Raw genomic sequence first — 18,911 nt, 5'->3', positions numbered from 1 at the left:
AATTTGTCCAGAATAACCGGCTCGTTTCACTCTCGGCCCCCCCACGCCCGGGCTTCCGCTCGATGATCCATCCAGCCGTTCGTCATAGGCGCGCGGCTTTTAAAAAGTAAAGCGCTGGACTCGGGCCAGCGCAAAAATAGAAGCAGATGTTATTAGTTGCGTTCACCAAGTATACGACGGCCGCCGCGGCGCGACGAGGCAGGCGGTGGCGGTGGCGGTGGCGGTGGTGGCGGAGGAAGGAGAGACGCGGGCAGAAGGCGACGAGGGAATGGCGTGTCCAGACGGTAGTGATTTCATTGCCCTTGAATTCTTACTAACTGAACGCTTAGATAAAAATAATTAGGCGGATAAACGCGGGGAGGAGGGGTTGAAGAGGAGGATGCCTGCGGACGTTAGTCGCGGCGATTTTATTCTGGAACCTCCCTCGGCGCCTCTCGCGTCGCAACGCGCGCCCTCCTCTCTCTCTCTCTCTCTCTCTCTCTCTCATCCGATGCGATGCGCCAACCAAATGTTTTTGCTTTGAAGTTGGAAGATGAACGGGCCTCCTTCTAATTTCCAGTGTCTGCATTCTTAACAGCTGCACGCGCTGCCGTTCGATACGGCTGATGCGGTACCGCGCGTCGCGTCGCGCCGCGCCGGTTTAATTAGCATTTCGCGTGTCGTCTTTCTCCCCCGGTTCTCAAAAAACCAAAAGCAAGCAACCGAATTGATATCGATCGGTTAACAAGGTTTCTCATCCTTTGCGGCAAATTGGTTCGTTTGTTCTTTATTTAAAAAAGTGTCACATGAGAGAGAGAGAGAGAGAGAGAGAGAGAGAGAGAGAAGTCCTGTTTTTTTCCAGTCATTAAATTAAGTCAAAGAACTCGAAATATACGTATAATTATTAGAGATTATTCACTCTATATACACAAAGGAAATCACACATTTGTGATTTCCTTTTGCATGCTCCTTACGTTTATTCGGTTTTGTAAAATGATATCAATTGGAAAATGCGAGATCGTTATATTAAGCACGACGCGAGCGTTTCGCGCTATTGAATCGAAATGCGCGAATTATATTCGCGCTATAATGGGATTGCGTCGTGCCGAGGGCTTGCGCGGCGGCGCGCCCGCTATTAGAACGGTCCTCCGAGAGTTTTGGTCGATTTGCAGATTACGAGTCCCCGGGATGCAAGGCTGACATGGCGGAGGGTTCGGCCGAGGAGGAACAGAGCAGTACTGCTGCGCCCGCTTCCCCGCCAGCTGATCTTCGCACTCTGAACACCCAATTGTCGCCGCCTTATCACCACCAGCCCCATCTCCAGCCTCGTCTTCAGCATCTGCAGCATTCCAACATGCTGGCGACCGCCGTACCGCCCCGGCACAGCCACAGTATGCTGTCTCATCAGGTGAAAGCGGAGGCAGAGCTGGACGCCCCCTGCGATGTGCCATTGAATCTCAAGAGCGAGGTAAGCGCAGGAATCCCTTCTCGTCGATTATTGATGTTGGGAATCGGTTAACTGCTTTTGATTGTTCATTTTCGATGTGTTTTGCTCGCCGAGCGGAAATCGCAACACGTTGCATGACAAGCACTAACGATTACTGTCGCAAAAACCGTTCGTGCACAGTGCCTGGAAAACCATTTCGGCGTAATGTATATATTTCAGCTTGATGTAGCAAGTGTAGTTAATTACTACGTAAGACACCGCGACGGCCTATTTCTGTCGGTTAGCGATCTCAAGCGATTGCTCGACCCATGCCTCGGTTGAAACGATCGAGATATCGCTATACGGCAGTGCTAAAGGATACGACGATCGAGACGGTCGTCATAACTCGTTACTAACGGTTTTGTGTGTCAATGACAACCAATTGTACGGTTAAGTAGCTGCCACGACGCATCTCAACCTAAATCGGCCAATGATCTTTCTGACCCGCAATGTATAAGATTAACGTACAAAACAAAGCGTATTCGAATGACTTCCACGAAGTTGAATGCGGCCGATATGCGATTTCGTTCGTTAACGCGTGTTATATATCTTCTAAAATGTGTATATTTAGCAGAGAAAATTATTTTCAGAGAATTTAATCTTAAATAGAAGCTCAGACATTAAGTCAACGGCAATCTCGGTATTATTGATTTACATCGACATTACGTAACATTCGCTAAATGCCTGCAAACCAAAATTTTCGTCATAGGGTCTAACCCTACGGAATTATATAACGTATAACGCAATTTACGTAATGTATAAAATAGATTCTTGTTATGATCAAAGTGCGACAGCATGTCTTATTGAGTAATTATTCAAAAAGAAAGTCGTTAGTCTGGTTACTCATTGCGCAATTCTGAGTAATATATTTAGTAGTTGAAACGAATAATGTTATTAGATGTAATTTAAATGATTGCAAACTGACAGAGGTAAAAATATTATAATTAACACGTAAGTGACAGCAAACTGAAATTGTCATTTAGCATGCGATTGCTTGTTAACGTAACTTGTTTTTCATTTACCAGGAATTAATAGAACGATACTGACAAGAGGTGTAGATAAATCAAATTCAAAAAGAGGTGGAATTTCAAAATGTCTAATAGTGCATGCATTTGTCTAAGTGTTATACACAAGTTTCCACATTTTCTAATAATAGAGTAAAATAATTTTCGTTGACCCTCTCCTCGATCGAATCTGCTCGATCACTAATTTTCAGTGTTAAAAATTGATTTGATGTTAATCGCAAACAAATCGTATTTTAATTGCTACCAACATTGTGTGAATTTATCGATATTCGTAACATAAAACTTGCTCATGCGGAGAAATACGGAGAAGAGATAAAAATTAGGAAAGACTTTTTCGATCGGGAGATGTGGACAAGCTGAGCGAAAACTCATTAATAAAACTGATAAATCGGTCGTTAATTATTTCTCGTGTAGTGAAATTAGTTGTAAGTAACGGTAGTTGTAAGTCGTTAGAACGAGGCGGTAAAGTATGATGAGGAAATCCTGACTTCTCCAGCTGCGCGATCGTAAAGCGGAAAATATTTGCACGTAGCTTATATACGTACCCGCTTCAATGAACGGTGACCAGTTTTGTCGATGCTTGCACATCGGACTAGCCAGTAGGGAAACTTTAGCAAACAAGCGTCCGAGGATTACTAGTCGTCAAATGTGTCTATACTTTCTTTTGGGACAATTAACTCTTGCTTATCGATTCTTTGCAGAGTCGTCTGTCGTCAGTTTCAAAAATGTTAACGTGGTTTATGAGCGAATACTATGCATCGAGAGATATCATAGCAAATATAAAAATAAGGAATCGGTAAGCTTGTCGCGAGCACCCGTAGCAAATTCCTAGCGTCACGCACAATTCCTATAGCTTCATTGATAACGATATAATTAAGTCACGCCGCGTTGATCCATCACTTTACGATCTTAATTGCCAGAACACAAGCCGCATGATATTCTTAAACGTAAAGAATTAGACTCTACGAAGAATTCGACAATGATGCCAATTAAGCGACGGAGGAGAACAACCGCGACGCTAGACACGACGACAGCGCGTCTCGACTAGAGTCTCGAAAACGGTAGTCTCATCCGTTTAGAGCTCGTTGTGTGTGTCCCTGTCCATCCATTACACTATTATCCCGTCGGCAAACACGGTATCCACGCACGGACTTAATGCCCGGCGCGCATCTGAGAAGAGAGCATGCGATTTACGCGCAAAAGAAGGAGAATGTTTTATTCGCGCCTGACAAAAAGAAATATCTTACCGGTGTACGTGCAGGATGCGGATAATAAAGCCGCGCTTCCGAGATGCGTGACGAGAAGGAGGAGGAATTTCCCGACGCGATCGATCATCGTTCACTGATTTCGCGCGTAAAACAATTTCGCCGCTTTCGACTGTTGTCGAAGCAGCGTCAATTTTCTCGATCGGGAACATCAAGAATAAATCGCTCGCACTTTGCGCGGAATCGACCGATATGCGGAGACGCGCGCGGGTGTTATATCAGCGGAATAATTTATCCGCGATTTCATCGCGGGTAGCTCACTCGCGTGGAGTTCCACAGTCGCTCGAACTTCTGTTAGACGATCATAAATTATTAGACCTTTGAACGCGGTATTCTTAACGACCCCCTCAGTGCCATTAGCCGTTCCTCGTAATTGCGGAATATCTCTTTCTTGGGAGAGTAATGGATATTCGGCGACGCTAATATGTATAAGGATATAAGGAGCGAGCATAGATTTCGTGAGATGCACAAGGTCATCTCCGCGCAACCACAAACGGACACATTGCCAAAAAAGATCGTAAAAGAACTGCGCGCATATATTCTCGCCTCCGAAATTTTTCGCGAAGTAAAGTATTTAAATTACTGACAGAGACGAATGATCCGTTCTACGATCTCGGAAATGCGTAACGTAGAGTATAACGTAAAAATACGAATATATCGCGCGATGATAGAGAAGTGCAAAACCCGAAATGGATCGAGCACCCTTTGCATCCGCGAAGACCGCAGTAATGTGCATATATATGCAAATATTCGCGTATCTCACAGACACAATCTGCGGACCGGAAACCGTTAAACGCTCGACGGATGCATCGTCACGAATATTCCTCCACTCGTGGTCCCGAAGATTTCGTCCCGGTCACACGATAGAAGCCGCTAAACCATCTACAGGCTTTGCCGCAGAAGCAGCGACCCTATCCAGACCCTCTCGAATCCGAAGACGCAAATTTCACGTAGCTGAATCCGGCGCGTTGACCGTCCCGATGGATCGATACGCCGTAACCAGCCTTAAGGCGCATTCCAGCTTGATGGCCAGTAGTCCCGGCCGTAAATGCATCTGTCAAGAAAGTGATTGAAGGTAAACGATTCAGGGGGAGTCGCAAACGCCCAGACGGATCGGATCTCATTACCTCGGTGGCTCATTTCAGCGACTCAATTGCATTTCGATCGGATTTCACAATTATTATGATTATTGTTGAGCGAGACCCCGCGCAGCGCATAGGTCTCTCTGCGGCCGCGCCGATTAGAATCCGGCGAGAAGCAGTCATCTCGCGCGCCAGCAGCGTCCAGCTTTTGACTCGCCGGCGCCGAGCCGAGATGCCCCGCGCTTTGATCGGTCGTAAAAAAATCCGTTTATCGCGTTGCACTATGGGTTTGTTTACACGCAGTATAATGATATTTGCTGGCTGTACGCCAGTGTACGCAAAAGACTGCTATAGCAGGTATCGATGCAACCAAGATCACCCGATGATGATTCTACTAATTTGAGAGATAACGTTTTTGCATAAGCAAATCGTCGTTATGACGCGATCATGATCTAATGCCCGTATCACACCAGCGATTGATGATTGCGTCTAGAACGGAAATTGCGAATCGCAATCGCCAGCAACTACTTTCTGATTGGTCAAGAGACGTAAACGCAAACGTAGATGCAATCGCCAATCGCTAGCGTGATACGGGCTTAACGCGGTTGATAGAGCTCAGTCGCGCCGACGATTCAAGAACGAGGAGAATACAGGTCGAACTTTCATCGAAAAATCCGTTTTATGACGCATTATTATACTTGCCGATCGCAAAAGATTTAGCTAATAAAAACGTACGTTTGACGGGTGATCGTCCGTAAAGCAACGTGGTCAGAACGACGAACGTGGAAATGGGTGGCAAAAAGAAGAATGAAAAAAAAGTGGAGGAAGTAAAAAGAATTAAAACGCCGAGATATTCTATCGATGGCTCGTCTATTTCTCTCACATATGGTATTCGCGGAGTGATGGAATGTTTATCAATAGATTAATCTCGGAGATCGGCGGGTGGTTCCGCGTCGTCGCCGGGCAGGCTCCTCGATTGCGATTAAACATAAAAGTATTATTTCAATCTGGCCCCTCCGCGCGTGTCGGCCATACATTCTCTCGATGTGTGTATGTCATCCCCGTCGGCACATACGCACACAGGCGCGCGCGCATACGTGTGTATGTGTGCATGTGTGTGTGCGCGCGCGCACACTTACTCGCGCGACCGATAGATCGGGCATTTTTCCATTAGATTGGAACTTGATTAAATTGAAAATCTGTCAATTTAGGAAAAAGCATCCGACAGCTTATATTGACGGTGGACATTATACGCGGTGGCCAACGAGGCAGAACTCGTTGGCCTGACAACTAGCGGAGATATAAAACCCATCGTCGCGACGATGGACCCGGGATGCGCGCCGGGCTGTTTACTTTTTGCTTCCTTTTGCGCCCTTGTAAAATTAATTGCCGGACGCTCTTTGAGGGTGACGCTCGCTTTCGCCGTTCTACCGATCGCGGAAATTTGCTCACGGTGTCATTCGTTCAATCTCCACCCTGATATGATTCCGACGCAGCACACCCTCGGTATCCTCTCCTCCTCGCCCCCCGTTCACCCCCCCTCCCCCTCTCGCGACAGTTCCGTATCCGTCGCGAGATAGTCGCTGACGAGTTTTTGTAACGAGCGCATTTATCGCGTACACTTTTAAAGGAATAATGTGGCTTTAACGGGTTTGATCTGCTCGCATTTGCCGTCCATGTCAGGCAATCGGACGAGCACGCGACGAAGGAGGAAGGGCGTTTCTTTCGGTCGTTTGACGAGCGTTAAGTGACCCACATGCCTAATCATCCACGCTTGAAACATATGTTACGTCCACTGCTCGGCCAGCACTAATTTAATTGCGGTGCGTTCATCTTGACGGGATTCTAAGAATTTACATAGAGACTACGGTTAAGAATTCAATCTTCTGATGCTGTGCAACTAGATGCTGTGCACACAGATCCAAATCTCTTGATACGTAATCTTCCTCGATATAACAAGTAGATTAAATTACGCAACAAAATTATTATCTTTTAGTGTTGTTTCTTTTCTCTCTCTTTCAGTTGATTACTTTTAATTTATCTTACTTCCGTCAGAGCTTATCGTTTGTAATCGCCGATGTTATCTAACAATATTATCGTTATTGCAAACTTTGTTTTATTGCTTGATGGAACATGACAAAATTTGTAAAAAGAGAGAAAAGTATTTTATCCCGAAACAAATATAATCCAAGTAAACGAAACGGAGTAGTATTATCGCAATTGAGTTAAAAGAATATTTTTTTTCGACGAGCAACATTAAGCGCAACGGAAACGTAAGTGTAATTTGCTTATGTACGGCGCCATTGTCCGAACAGTTTGATGTTTGCCGCGCAATCGAGAACATATTATACTTACGATAAGGTGCACCGCGATTGCAGCGGATAATTTAATTGAAAATGCTGCCTGACCTAACGATAATGCACCGGAGAAATTTCGCGCCAACGCGGTCATTATTAAGAATACTTTAGGTCGAATGGACCGCACTGTTGATAATTCACGTATAATACGCTAATGCATTGTCACGATTAAGTGCGCTCTAATATAATTTCCTAGCACGAAACGGCGTTTAAAACAGTGCTTATTTCCAACATTAGTACAAAGCAAAATTGTCGTTGAAATATAATTATTTAATTAGATTGCATATTTTAGATGCACATTAAGCGCTGACTTTAAACGTATATAAGAATCCGGTGCTAAAAATTGATCATCATTAAAATGGACTTAAATCGGAATAGGATTTTCTCGCGTTGCGAAAAACTTAATTCCGCATAGCCCAGCTCAGAAAAGCCGAAACTTTACATCGTCTAACGTTGTTGGTGCAAAGTTTAATCGTATCTCGCGAGTGTCCAGGCGGACCTTGATTAAAGACGATCGTGGGGCGGGAAGAACCGCGGATAAGTCAGAACGTAATCGCGCACCGGGACGCGGCCTTTTAAAGTAGGAAACTCGCCGGAAACTACCGGCCGCATGGCACCGAGAACTCCCCGGTGCGGTGCCAAATAACAATGTTGGATCTCATAAACAAGGAGACAAGACAAATACCCGCCTGGACAGTGGTTCCTAGGGCGCGGAGTGGACAGAGTCCGTTCCGCCGCCCACCCACCCCTCTGGGGATGGGAGACTCTGCTGGTAATTTCACGGTGTCTTGCATCCCTGAGCTACCCTCTCCTCCCCTCTCCCCTTTCCCCTTCCGTTGCACTTCTCCACGCGAAACGTTTTCGGTAACGTGATACGTTAACCGCATTCGTCTGATATACTCCAACCATGATCGGCGATTTCTGAATCGATCGAACGTCCTTCTATTTAACGTAAACTTTCACAAACTTGTGCGCAATGATGTATGCAAATGCCGTTGCTCTGTTGAATCACATTAGAATGGTTGCAGTTTCAAAGGAATCTATGTTTCATGAAAATGATTAAAACATATTTCGTTTAGTCTAAATTGTTTTATATCAAACAAATTAATCATCAGAACCATTAGTTTATTGAGATAAAAATGCGCAGGTACAATGATAAAAGACGTTCACAGATTTATATTCATGGCAAACGTATTCAATTATAATGCGTAGCGAGAGCTTTATCTTGGAGCAAGTACAGGACGGGATGAAGGAAAGGAGGGGGAAGGGTCACTGGGATTTGCGCGAATGGCCGACGACTTAATTGATCGAGGGCCATAAGCGAATTAGGGATGACCAATGTTCCACGTGCGGAGCTCAGGAATATGGACGGGGGAAGACACCAAGTTAATTCAATTCCAGGAGGCTGAGGAGGGTTTTGGGACGTATCTCGCGAGACGTAAATTTGCGTACGGACCGTGCGGCGCACCCCGCTCGCAAACCCCTTTCCTAAAGAACGACGGACACTTCAACAAATTGCATCGACGCCTTGGAACTGGCCGTTCCTTCCTTCCTTCCTTCCTTCCTTCCTTCCTTCGTCGTCCTTCGCGACCTTTTTTTCTTTCTCTCCTTTCGTTACTGCGCGCGGCCGCGAGTCATAAATCAAATTATACGTTGAGTGAGATTAGATTTCTGTTTGGCCACGCTCGAATTCACGAGCAGTGGATTCGACGAGGGTAAGGCTGCGGTGGAAACCTTCGCCCTTCCTGTCTTCCGCGCCACCACCCCTTTCCCGACCCATCCCGGCGTACCTCGGTGCTGCTTGGCGATGGTGCTGGTACTGCTGCACTACGAGGTCCAACATTAGTTAACGATTAATCAAGGCGCTTGTAGCTCAACATATATCATTAAACTAGTTAGCGAAGTAGGGTCGGCCAAGTGTGCTGACCACTGGCTACACCACCCACCACCCCATTCTCTCTCCACCGGCCGGCCCTGACCGAACCCCTTCACCGGGTCTTTCCCTCCCCCCCCCCGCCGACTTGCTCGCGGAGCCGATCCAACCCTCTGGCGACGTGCTCACGTACCGAATGGAACTCTTAGAGACTCCAGAAGCGAGTTTAAGCTCGTCGCTATTTCGTCCGTTTCTGGTGTGTGCCAATTGCTCGTTAAAGCGCAGAAACAGGGAAATTGGGATAGTCGAGGGGGGGGGGGGGGTTGCACTTTGACTCTCTAATGCCAAAAAAGGAGTTCTCGTACCGCTTGAGATGTCGATAAGACATGGAATTTCTAACGAAGGCTCGCGGAAAACGCTCCGCTGTCTTGTAACGCGATTGGATTAGATGAAGAATAGTATCGGCCGATTTTATAGAAATCGGTAAACTCATTACTAATCGAACAACCGGGTGAACGCCGCTATCTAGAATCTCGTGGAACTTTCGCAGTGTGCCCTCTCTGCTGGATTGACCTCCTCTCGGATCTTCTCGCTTTCCCGCACCCGGCCCGCACTTCGTCTCTTCTAGTTTTAACCATCGGGAGACGGCCGCATAGCCTCCCGTGCGCCCGCGGGCGCCCCTTATAAATCCTGCAGGACTCCTGCAGGCACTAATGTACGACTGTTTGCGGGTATAACTTGGCCCCGACACGAAGGATAGGGGATGGTGTTTCCAGTACATGCTAAGCCGGGGCTAAAGGCCCGCTAGACCGAGCCATTCCTCACTGCCCTACAGACTTACACCTCCGCCCCCGTATGCTTGTCTTTGCTTCTTATCCCTAAGCAAATGTGGTCACCGCGAGGAGGGCGCAGGGATTTATTGATGGATTTACGACCTTGATGTTTGGATCTTGGAATAAGACGAATGGAATCTTGAATTCGCGGACCGTCACGCGTGTACAAACTTTGCTCCACGTATCTTAGAAACGATGCCAATAGTAGTTTTATTATATATACATTTTATATTTAAATTAATCAACGGCTATATTATAATTTTTTAAATCATTTTTTAAATCATAAGTTTGAATTGTATATTTTATTTTTATATAAAATAAAAAAAAGAAAGAACTGTTTGACACTGTGAATTATAAATGACAATGATTTGTAATGTATAGTGATGAGTGATTTGTTCGATACATTTCGAGACATAAAAAATTATTCAAACGGAGCGGATGGCAGCGAGAGACAAAAGCAATTTATGCTGCAGAATCGATGAGCTCGTTTGATGACCTACGAAAGATACCATCCACAGATTATCGACGTTTCGCGATGGAGCAGAAATCCAAAAGGGCCAGACACATTAATACCGTCGCGGAGAATCACTTGGCAAAGTTATTTGACCACCACTGTTCATCCTGGGAGATGGTATTAAATCCCCACCCCTTCCCACCACCCTGCACCCTCCTCCAGTGGTCCGGACAGACTTGTACCAAGGACCAGAGCGAGCTAGGCACCAGTGTCCGGCGGTGTCGTCGGCAAACGTTTGCTCGACAAACAAACTCAACTCCCGTCCCTGCTTCACCATTGCGCGACTCTGTTTTACTATATAAATGAGATGGTCACCCTAAGTACAGGGTTGAAAGGGATGATACTGCACGAGTGTGCGTCTCGTCGGTGCCATCCAGTCGCTCTTCAGAGGCGACTGTCACTGTCGATCCTTCGTCTCTGGTCTCTTCGAGTCTCATACCAAGGGATGGAAGGCGAATGATAAGAAATAGGTTTGTTGACGTCGAAAGTGTCCGTCGTGTATTTCTTGTTTATCGGCATTTCCAAAAGGAAGAAGTTTGGTCCGCTGCTGGACGTTAGTTCTCTTGCGCACAAATTTCGTGATTAAAAAAAAAAAACAATTATTAATTATACAAGCTTCAATATATCGCTGTCCGTATAATGACACAAAGTGACAAATATCAGCTTGCTTTTAAATTATGGAATTGGAAATGTCGATGCATCAGAAAGCTATCAAAAGTGTCTGTATTATAATAAATTGACAATTATAAAAATTCAATTTGGAAGCTCCAAGCACAGCATTGCATTAATCAAACGGGATGTGAGAGCAGTAAGTTTTCTCCTGGCTTTGCAAAAGTTTCGATCGAAATTTAATACTGATAAATAATAGCATTAATTTGTAAATTAACTTCGTTATCACGTTCGGATCCATTTATGGTTGTTACAAGGTGTTCGTTACGTAACGGAGAACAAATATGGAAACAATCTTCGTGCCTGGAGGATGAATTTCATTGCGAAGTTAGTGACCGTTCGGCTGCCCAAGAATAATATAATCCTCCGGTGTGCGCCGAGACTACTCTGTATTAATGTTTGCCCCGATATCTGTAAACAGGCATTACCTGTATCTCTGGACCGAGGTGTAACTATCCGCTAGGCGAGCTCATGGTAGATTTGAACGTTAGCCCGCCACAGGGATTAGAAACTTCCTACGGCGAGGTCACCGTGCATACTGTTTGCGTTTCTCTATCGGTGCCTCGTAGAAAGGAAAAGAGGAATACGTGGTCAGGTAGCTTGGATCTACGTGGAGTAACGGACGCGTTCGAAACTAAAATAATACGAGCGTCAGTTAAAGAAATTTCAGCGCGCCACGTGCAAGTCTTGTCCTTTCAGCATTGAAGCTAATGATTATCTCGATTACTATAAAGAATCCAATAGTTTCATTCGCGGCGAAATTCGTGGCATTCGTTAATACAAATTTTTTCCCTGAAATGTCTGAATAGTCCATTTTAGTTGCATATACGTAACGTCAAAAGATGCAACGATATGATACGCGTATGCGATAAGAAAATGAAAAAAAAGTCGATTAGCCGTAGAGGCGAAAAATTAAACGCTCGTAATCGTATATAGCGGCGAGTGAGGAAGACGCGGCACGTTTACAAGAATTCATTGCGAACGATAACACACTGGTGAGCGATGACACAACGGGCATTATCGTAGATGACAGAGTGGTCGGTTTCGTTCACGCGCGTGCGTGTTACGCGTGCGTGTACGTGGACAGACGGTTAACTGACGCGGCATATTTACATTGTGTGGCGGTGCAATTAAGCCTCGTATCCGGCATCAAGCGTAGGAAATTCCGTGCGGACTAACACCTTGCTCCCTGCATTCACGCGGCCTGCTTGTGCCCTGCGCTGCATCCTGCTGTCCTCCTCGCGGCAAGAACAGCACATACGATATCCGTTTGAAACTTTAACCTCTTTCCTTTTCACCTTTTACGGATGTATTGTACATCCCAAGGAAATGGATTATCCAATTACTTAGAAAAAAATTTAATTCAAATTTTCGAACGATTTCGGATGCGATACTTGGATTTTTGTTACTGGTATCAGTATCAAAGATCGCCGTTTTTACAAGAAACTATAAGAGAAGCTATAAGAGAAAGTCTTACCGATGTTTATTTTGTTTATATTAAATGAAAAACTTGAAAAATATTGATTACTATTATTACATATTTGTATATATTAATTAATTAATTGCAGATATTGATATAGATATCACATATCATATATATTATAGATATTACATATTTATATATTAATTATTGCTAAAACTCTCATTTTAATTTGTGACATAAATAATTACATATAATGTTATGAAATTTATACATAAAATTTCGAGAATTAGCGAATAAGTACTACTATTGTTACATTTTATGAATTTCACGATTTAATGAATTAAAGGTTATCTCTTTTGCGTTTAATTCTAATTTTCAAAATTTCCAAAATAATTTTCAATGCGGTATTTTATTTATGATTATAAATATAAATGTGAATGCATTCGTAACTAACCATATCATACATATCACATATGCGGCGAAAGCTACTTCGATCACGGCGCATTGATCCATTCTTCCCGTCTGCCGAAGATATAACTGTTTCTACGGCTCGTAAGGGAATTCCGCAAGACTGCTTTGAATCGGGTGGGAATCATTCGGGAAAACGTTTTGGGAACCGTTAACGTACCCTCAATGTGAACGCATCTTACGAATGATTGTTCTCTTGGGTGCGTGCAATATGATCGTTCACTTGCCGAGAATGAGAAGTTTTGACTCGTTCTTTAAATATTATACTCCACTTGTACTACGCTTCCTTAAGTATTATACTCGTTTTTAAGCATTAAGGAATCGATTGTGTTGACTTCACGGCACACATGTACAACTCTGACGCGATGTGCTAATTGAAGCGTTTCGCGGAATGAGTTAGACATACACGTTTATTAAGGAGAAGCGAAAATCCGTGAATCGTAGATAATTAGTAGACGTTAGCTTATTGTTTGATAAAAATTATCACGGAAAAAAAATGGAAGCATCAAACGTGCTCGATGAAAGAAATCAAAAGCGTGAAATTTTTATAATTTTAATTAAATTGTAGTTATTTAATGATAAAACTTTATACGCATTTTTTCTATACCTGCGACGGCTATATCCGCGAACTATCACACATGAGTAAATAATCCTCGTTTGGCGAAGCACCACCTGTGTAGCAACATGAAAATAATTTACGCAAATGATGAATATCCACTCGGGCTCTTTGCTTTACAGGTTGCTGGTGCGTATGTATTGCGACGGAGGAAGCGCAAGAAGCATCGCACAAACTTGATAATCACTGCCGTCTCTTGTCAACTGCGACTTATCGAGTCTCACTATCTCGGATCTCGCGGTGCGTTTATCGTTAAGCCGGTCGCCAACATTTTGTAATTGATTGAAGCAAAATACAGTCGTGCAAGGTAGGCCGGGCAATCGGGGGGACAGCCCGAGATCCAGTAAGTCAAATTTTCCCGTCAAGCGACGGCCGCTCGTCCCGTGTACATGACGTTTTAATAACGGTTCGTGAGCGATTGAAAATGTCAATCTACTCCGCTTTCGCGGAGAGCGTGCGTGTAAACGCGCGTGCACTACATTCGCGATGCGTGCGAAACGCTCGTCGAACGAAAGGTTTCGTATCTGTTTAAACGTCGCGTCGTCGTTTAAGAGTTCCGCTCGGTCTCGCGTGTTCGTTTAACGCCTTGGAATTGTCGAGATATTTTTTTTTTTTTAAGTAAAGTTTCACGCCGGCTTTTTAGCACATTATTAAGTACCTCTTGAACACATTAGGAAGAGGTTTTTCATCGATACGGACTCGTTCTTTGCGCGGCGAACTCGCGCGCCGGCCGCGCCAGCCAACCGGACAATATTTAATATACGATCAACTTTTTCATTTTCGAATTGGATTGTAACGTATCTCTTTTCCCCGTAAAATTTTTTTTATAAAATACGTAATTATTTTATATTGCAATAAAAGAGATTTTTTGCCGAGATAAAAAGTAATAAAAAAAATTTCATATTAATTTTTAAACACGGAGCGCAAATTTTTCATCGGAACACACGGAAACAAGGGTTACTGGTTTAGATACATTTATATATTATGCAGTATGTAATTACTTTCCGATAAAAGGGATTTTTTTTTACCAAGATAAAAAAATAATAAAAATTTATATTAATGTTCAAAATGCATACCCGAGGCTCGATTTTCACCGCTGGCAATTTCAAGACAGGGACAATACTACATGCTTTTTTTCCTACGTAATGCTATAATGGAATTATTTCCACCACGCTTCATTTAAACGAAAGTTACGATACTATCGCCACGATTCCAGCTAAATTCCACCAAAAATCTGTACTAAATTCTGATTTATGTTTTGCGAACTTTTTTTTACATCACTTAGAATTTAGAGTATAAATTCAAACACGCACAACGTACACAAATAAAGAAAATTCTTTAATCGCGATTATTGGAAATTAAAAATTAATCGAGATTAGTGCGAGTCAACGTCGCTGTAACGTATAGGCGTAAAACACTCAAGTCGATCTTATTGTTAGAGTCAAACTCCAGCTGTCTCGTGTTTCGATAATCAATTGTGTTCTCTCTCTCTCTCTCTCTCTCTCTCTCTCTCTCTCTCTCTCTCTCTCTCTCTCTCTCTCTCTCTCTCACGTCGACGTCGATCAGAATGCGACGGTGTCCGATCCGAAACAATGGCGTTAGCGAGGATAGGCGGGAAGCGGTATCGTCCGCGCGAGTTTATCTAGCCAGTTCTATCTTTTATTAGCATCCCGTAGAAGCTATTTCGTAGCCCTTTCTCTATCGCCTAACGTATCCAGGCAGTTTCTCTGGAGTCTCTCGGCCGTACCGTAGTCGAGCAAGAGTACCAGAAGTGCGTATTTACGAGCGTTCCCGTCCATAAAGCAACCTCGCGCCTGATTTTGATACATTCTCCACTCCGAGCACTATCTCACGCGCGAATACGACCTACGTAGCCATACACTTGGGATTTATGGTGATGCTGCGCGCGTAAGCGATAGTTTTGTTTTGTATTCCGTGTAGCAGCCTGTCTCTCTCTTTCTCTTTCTCCTTCTCTCTCTCTCTCTCTCTCTCTCTCTCTCTCTTTTTCGCGCACATTACACCCTGGAATTCCACGGATTTTTAAAGGGGAAAAAGAGAAACGAGAAACATCCTCATGTAAGTCGCATGAGTGAAAACGGAATTAAATTGATGTCAATGCAAGTATTTTGTGTCATTTCCTTTCTCAGAACATGATTCTCGATACGCCACTTTCGCGATCTCAAGTGGGAAGATCTGCGACTGCGAATCGAGCGAAAATCGCGCGCGAAGATATGATAATGAGAAAAAAACGAATATTACGAGAAGTGATTTATGATTACATCTGTTAGAGACGCAAAAATTTTAGGAGATATATACTGCAAAATTTAAAGCGACGAGCAGACGGATACGTGTTGCTGAAACATACATTAGGCGTTGGAGAAATAACGACAGACTGGCGCGGGCAGGAATAAATACGCAGCGAGCATGAAGTGCAACCCTATAGCAGCAGCAAATATGCAGCCGCGCGTCACTCCAAGACATATTTTTACATCCGACATAAAACTTGGCGTAAATCGATAATGTTCAACAATACTATTTTTGTTCGTGCAGATGTCAGGACTTGTGCAAATGGTATAACGTCATGAATTAATGTAATGTGCCCTCGGCTACTTAATCCGTTTATTTAAAATCGCATGTTGATCGTCAACGTATGTTATGATATCGTGATATATTTTACCTTTTCATTCTAAACGTACAACAGATACGTAACAGATTACAATTAAAAATTCAGATATCGCCCCGGGAATTGCAGCGTATCTCGTTAGAGGCGTCGTCGATTGTACGAGATGAAAACGTTACAGGTCTTGCGGTTAAAATATATATTAGATACCGAAAATATTGTTATAATGACGCAGGCAGGGTCTGCTTATGCAGGGAATAAATGCATGGGAAAAACGCGAAGGGCCGATTCTGATATTGGATGTACACTGGGCAAGGGGCACTCGGGAATCTCGGGATCCTGGAGTCCTCGCGCGGGTGTACGCGCGTATATATATATATAAAGCGTCTGTGCATATCGTAATCACAATATTATGCTGGAATAGGGAGGACCGGGTTTCCCATTTCTATTTTAATGGCATCGGGGATTTCAAGCGGGGCTGTGCCAAGCGTCGCGTAATAACTTGTATCCAGTCGAAAAAAAATATCGGAAGGCTCTGCAAGCCGGTTTATGAGATCCTCGTTTTTCATTCGATGCGTTTTTTTATTTAGAAGCCGCGTGTCCCGCGCATGGCGTTTAAATGTTAAACTAACGCGCGCACGTCGTCGCTTGGATTTTCCCTCGTCTTTCGCTCTTGATCGCCGATTCGCGATGCCTATCGCATCCGAGGGAAGTGCACCGATGTAGAATGATCGCTATCATAATTGGTCCCCGAATGAATATTTAGTCCGAATTGCGAGCGGCCGTTTAGATAAATTCATTGCTAACGTGCACATTTGTACGGGTGTTTATTAATTATCAGCAATTCTCACATCCACGTGTGTATGTACCTCGCGCGTGTGTAAGAAAAGGGAATCGATCGTCGCATGCCGAACGGCTGTTTAGAAAGTTCCGCCGTATTTCTTTTGCGGAACTTGGCGAATAAAGACGGAACGGATACCGGAACGGGGGCGGCGCGGTATTAGCATAATATATGTCGCAATTATCGTTATAATTGTTCAAGTTGTTGGCAACTGGTTTCAATATACGCTCACTTTCGCGTTCATCCTCTACCCTCTAACGAGGCGTTCCTTTGAGGACAATTTGCAGAGGTATAGAACTTCCTACCGGCCAAAGTGTATCCAAGTCGAGTATTAATCGATTAAATATTCAAGGAGAAACAAATATACGTTCCATTTTGCTGTACATTTCTAAAACTATTTTTTTACGCCTTAAAGATTAAGAAAGAATAAAGAATAAAGATTCTATCTTGAGGTTGTGAGGCAACCGGCTAAATAAAAATAATAATCAATCCGACATTATAAAATACTACATAAATAACAAAAGAGTGCTAAATAATAAAGTAGTCAGAAATTAAAGATATCAGGTGTCGATGCGCGTCAAATATGGAAACAGTGTCGTTGCCGACTGTTTTACAGGGTGAAAAGTTCTTCAGGGAGCGGAGGATTAAAAGTTTACTTCGCCGGTGGACGAGGCAGGGAGGGGGGAGTTAGCGGTTGGCAAGAATGACTCCGAGAAGTTAAGATCCATGAGAAAGGAGTCTGTAAAGTTGCTGAAACTTTTTAGTAAGAATTAATCACCGGAAGATGGTGACTGGTCCTTATTAAATTGTGACCTCGCCATTTATTTCGATGCGGTTAGTCCAAGCGATTCAATTTGCGGCTGCGGCGTTGCGCGAGTAAATTACGTTAGCTGACATTATCACCATTGATGTTATCCAGGTTTTGTGAGAATGCTATCCGCCGCAATAAATAATTCCTTTCCATGCTGTTTATGATAACTCCGAGTTTTATCCGGCAACCTTGCCGCAATATACATAGTAACAAAGATACATTCTACCTCATGTACAAATAACGGTTCGCTGGCAACAGACAATCCTAAGTGAAGCCGCTGATACGCATTTCGCGATCGTACCAGCGTGCGGCGACCATACATACATTCACGCATATACATACACACACACACACTCCTTTTCTCTCTCTCTCTCTCTCTCTCTCTCTCCTCGCAAATTGCATTTCGCGCTACGTACCTATACGTTAACCAGTGCGGTCTTTATTATGTATGTTCAGCGTATGAATCCTTGATGGATTCCAGATACCTCATTACACCGCTATTGACCTGAATCTTTTATTATCTTTCCACCGCGTAGACACAACGGTGCGGCGGTGGCGGCTGGGCTCATTATACCGCAGAAAATAATCATTATGTCCATTGACCGGTGCGCGGGTGGGGAGGCAATTTTATTTTTCTGTGTCCGACGCCGCGCCGGTGAATACGTCTCTGATGACGATTAGTGACCCTTGGCATCCTTAATGACCGCCCGCACACAATCGTACCGCCTCGCGTACCGCTTATGCGTTGACGCACGCATGCTCGTTGAGTAATATCTAGATCTAGCCGGCTGAACATGATATTCGGAGCGGCGAGCGTTTAATTAGGCAACACGCGAATAATCGTGCGAAACAGCGCGAATGGCATTACGGCAAAACCCCCCTCGCGTCTTTCCGGGAGGACAGGTAATATCACCTGATTTAGTTTAGCGCGCCAAGCGGTAAAATTTTCCAGATAGGAATGAGTGTTCGTATAATTGTACCACATGGTCAGCGTGTGTAGCTTTAACATGCATTTTCAAGGGGTTGCGCACGACGAGGGGGAGATAAAA

At 44.0% G+C, this 18,911-nt stretch overlaps 1 protein-coding gene across 4 annotated transcripts in view; it reads left to right on the top strand.

The window, feature by feature from the left end:
- Positions 1 to 18,911, top strand: part of LOC112453773 (POU domain, class 6, transcription factor 1) — a 158,462-nt gene that overhangs the window by 47,587 nt on the left and 91,964 nt on the right. For all 4 annotated transcript variants that reach the window (XM_025014695.1, XM_025014697.1, XM_025014696.1 and 1 more), the window contains exon 2: positions 1,152 to 1,447. In XM_025014695.1, coding sequence (XP_024870463.1) covers positions 1,181 to 1,447 — 267 coding nt within the window. In that variant the 5' untranslated portion in view covers positions 1,152 to 1,180. The remainder of the gene's footprint in view (positions 1 to 1,151; positions 1,448 to 18,911) is intronic.

The sequence above is a fragment of the Temnothorax curvispinosus genome, unplaced genomic scaffold (assembly GCF_003070985.1).
Source record: "Temnothorax curvispinosus isolate PA1 unplaced genomic scaffold, ASM307098v1 QBEX01004686.1, whole genome shotgun sequence".
Lineage (NCBI taxonomy): Eukaryota > Metazoa > Arthropoda > Insecta > Hymenoptera > Formicidae > Temnothorax > Temnothorax curvispinosus.
The sequence above is the reverse complement of the archived record's forward strand: the minus strand, read 5'-3'. Positions and strand labels throughout refer to the sequence as shown.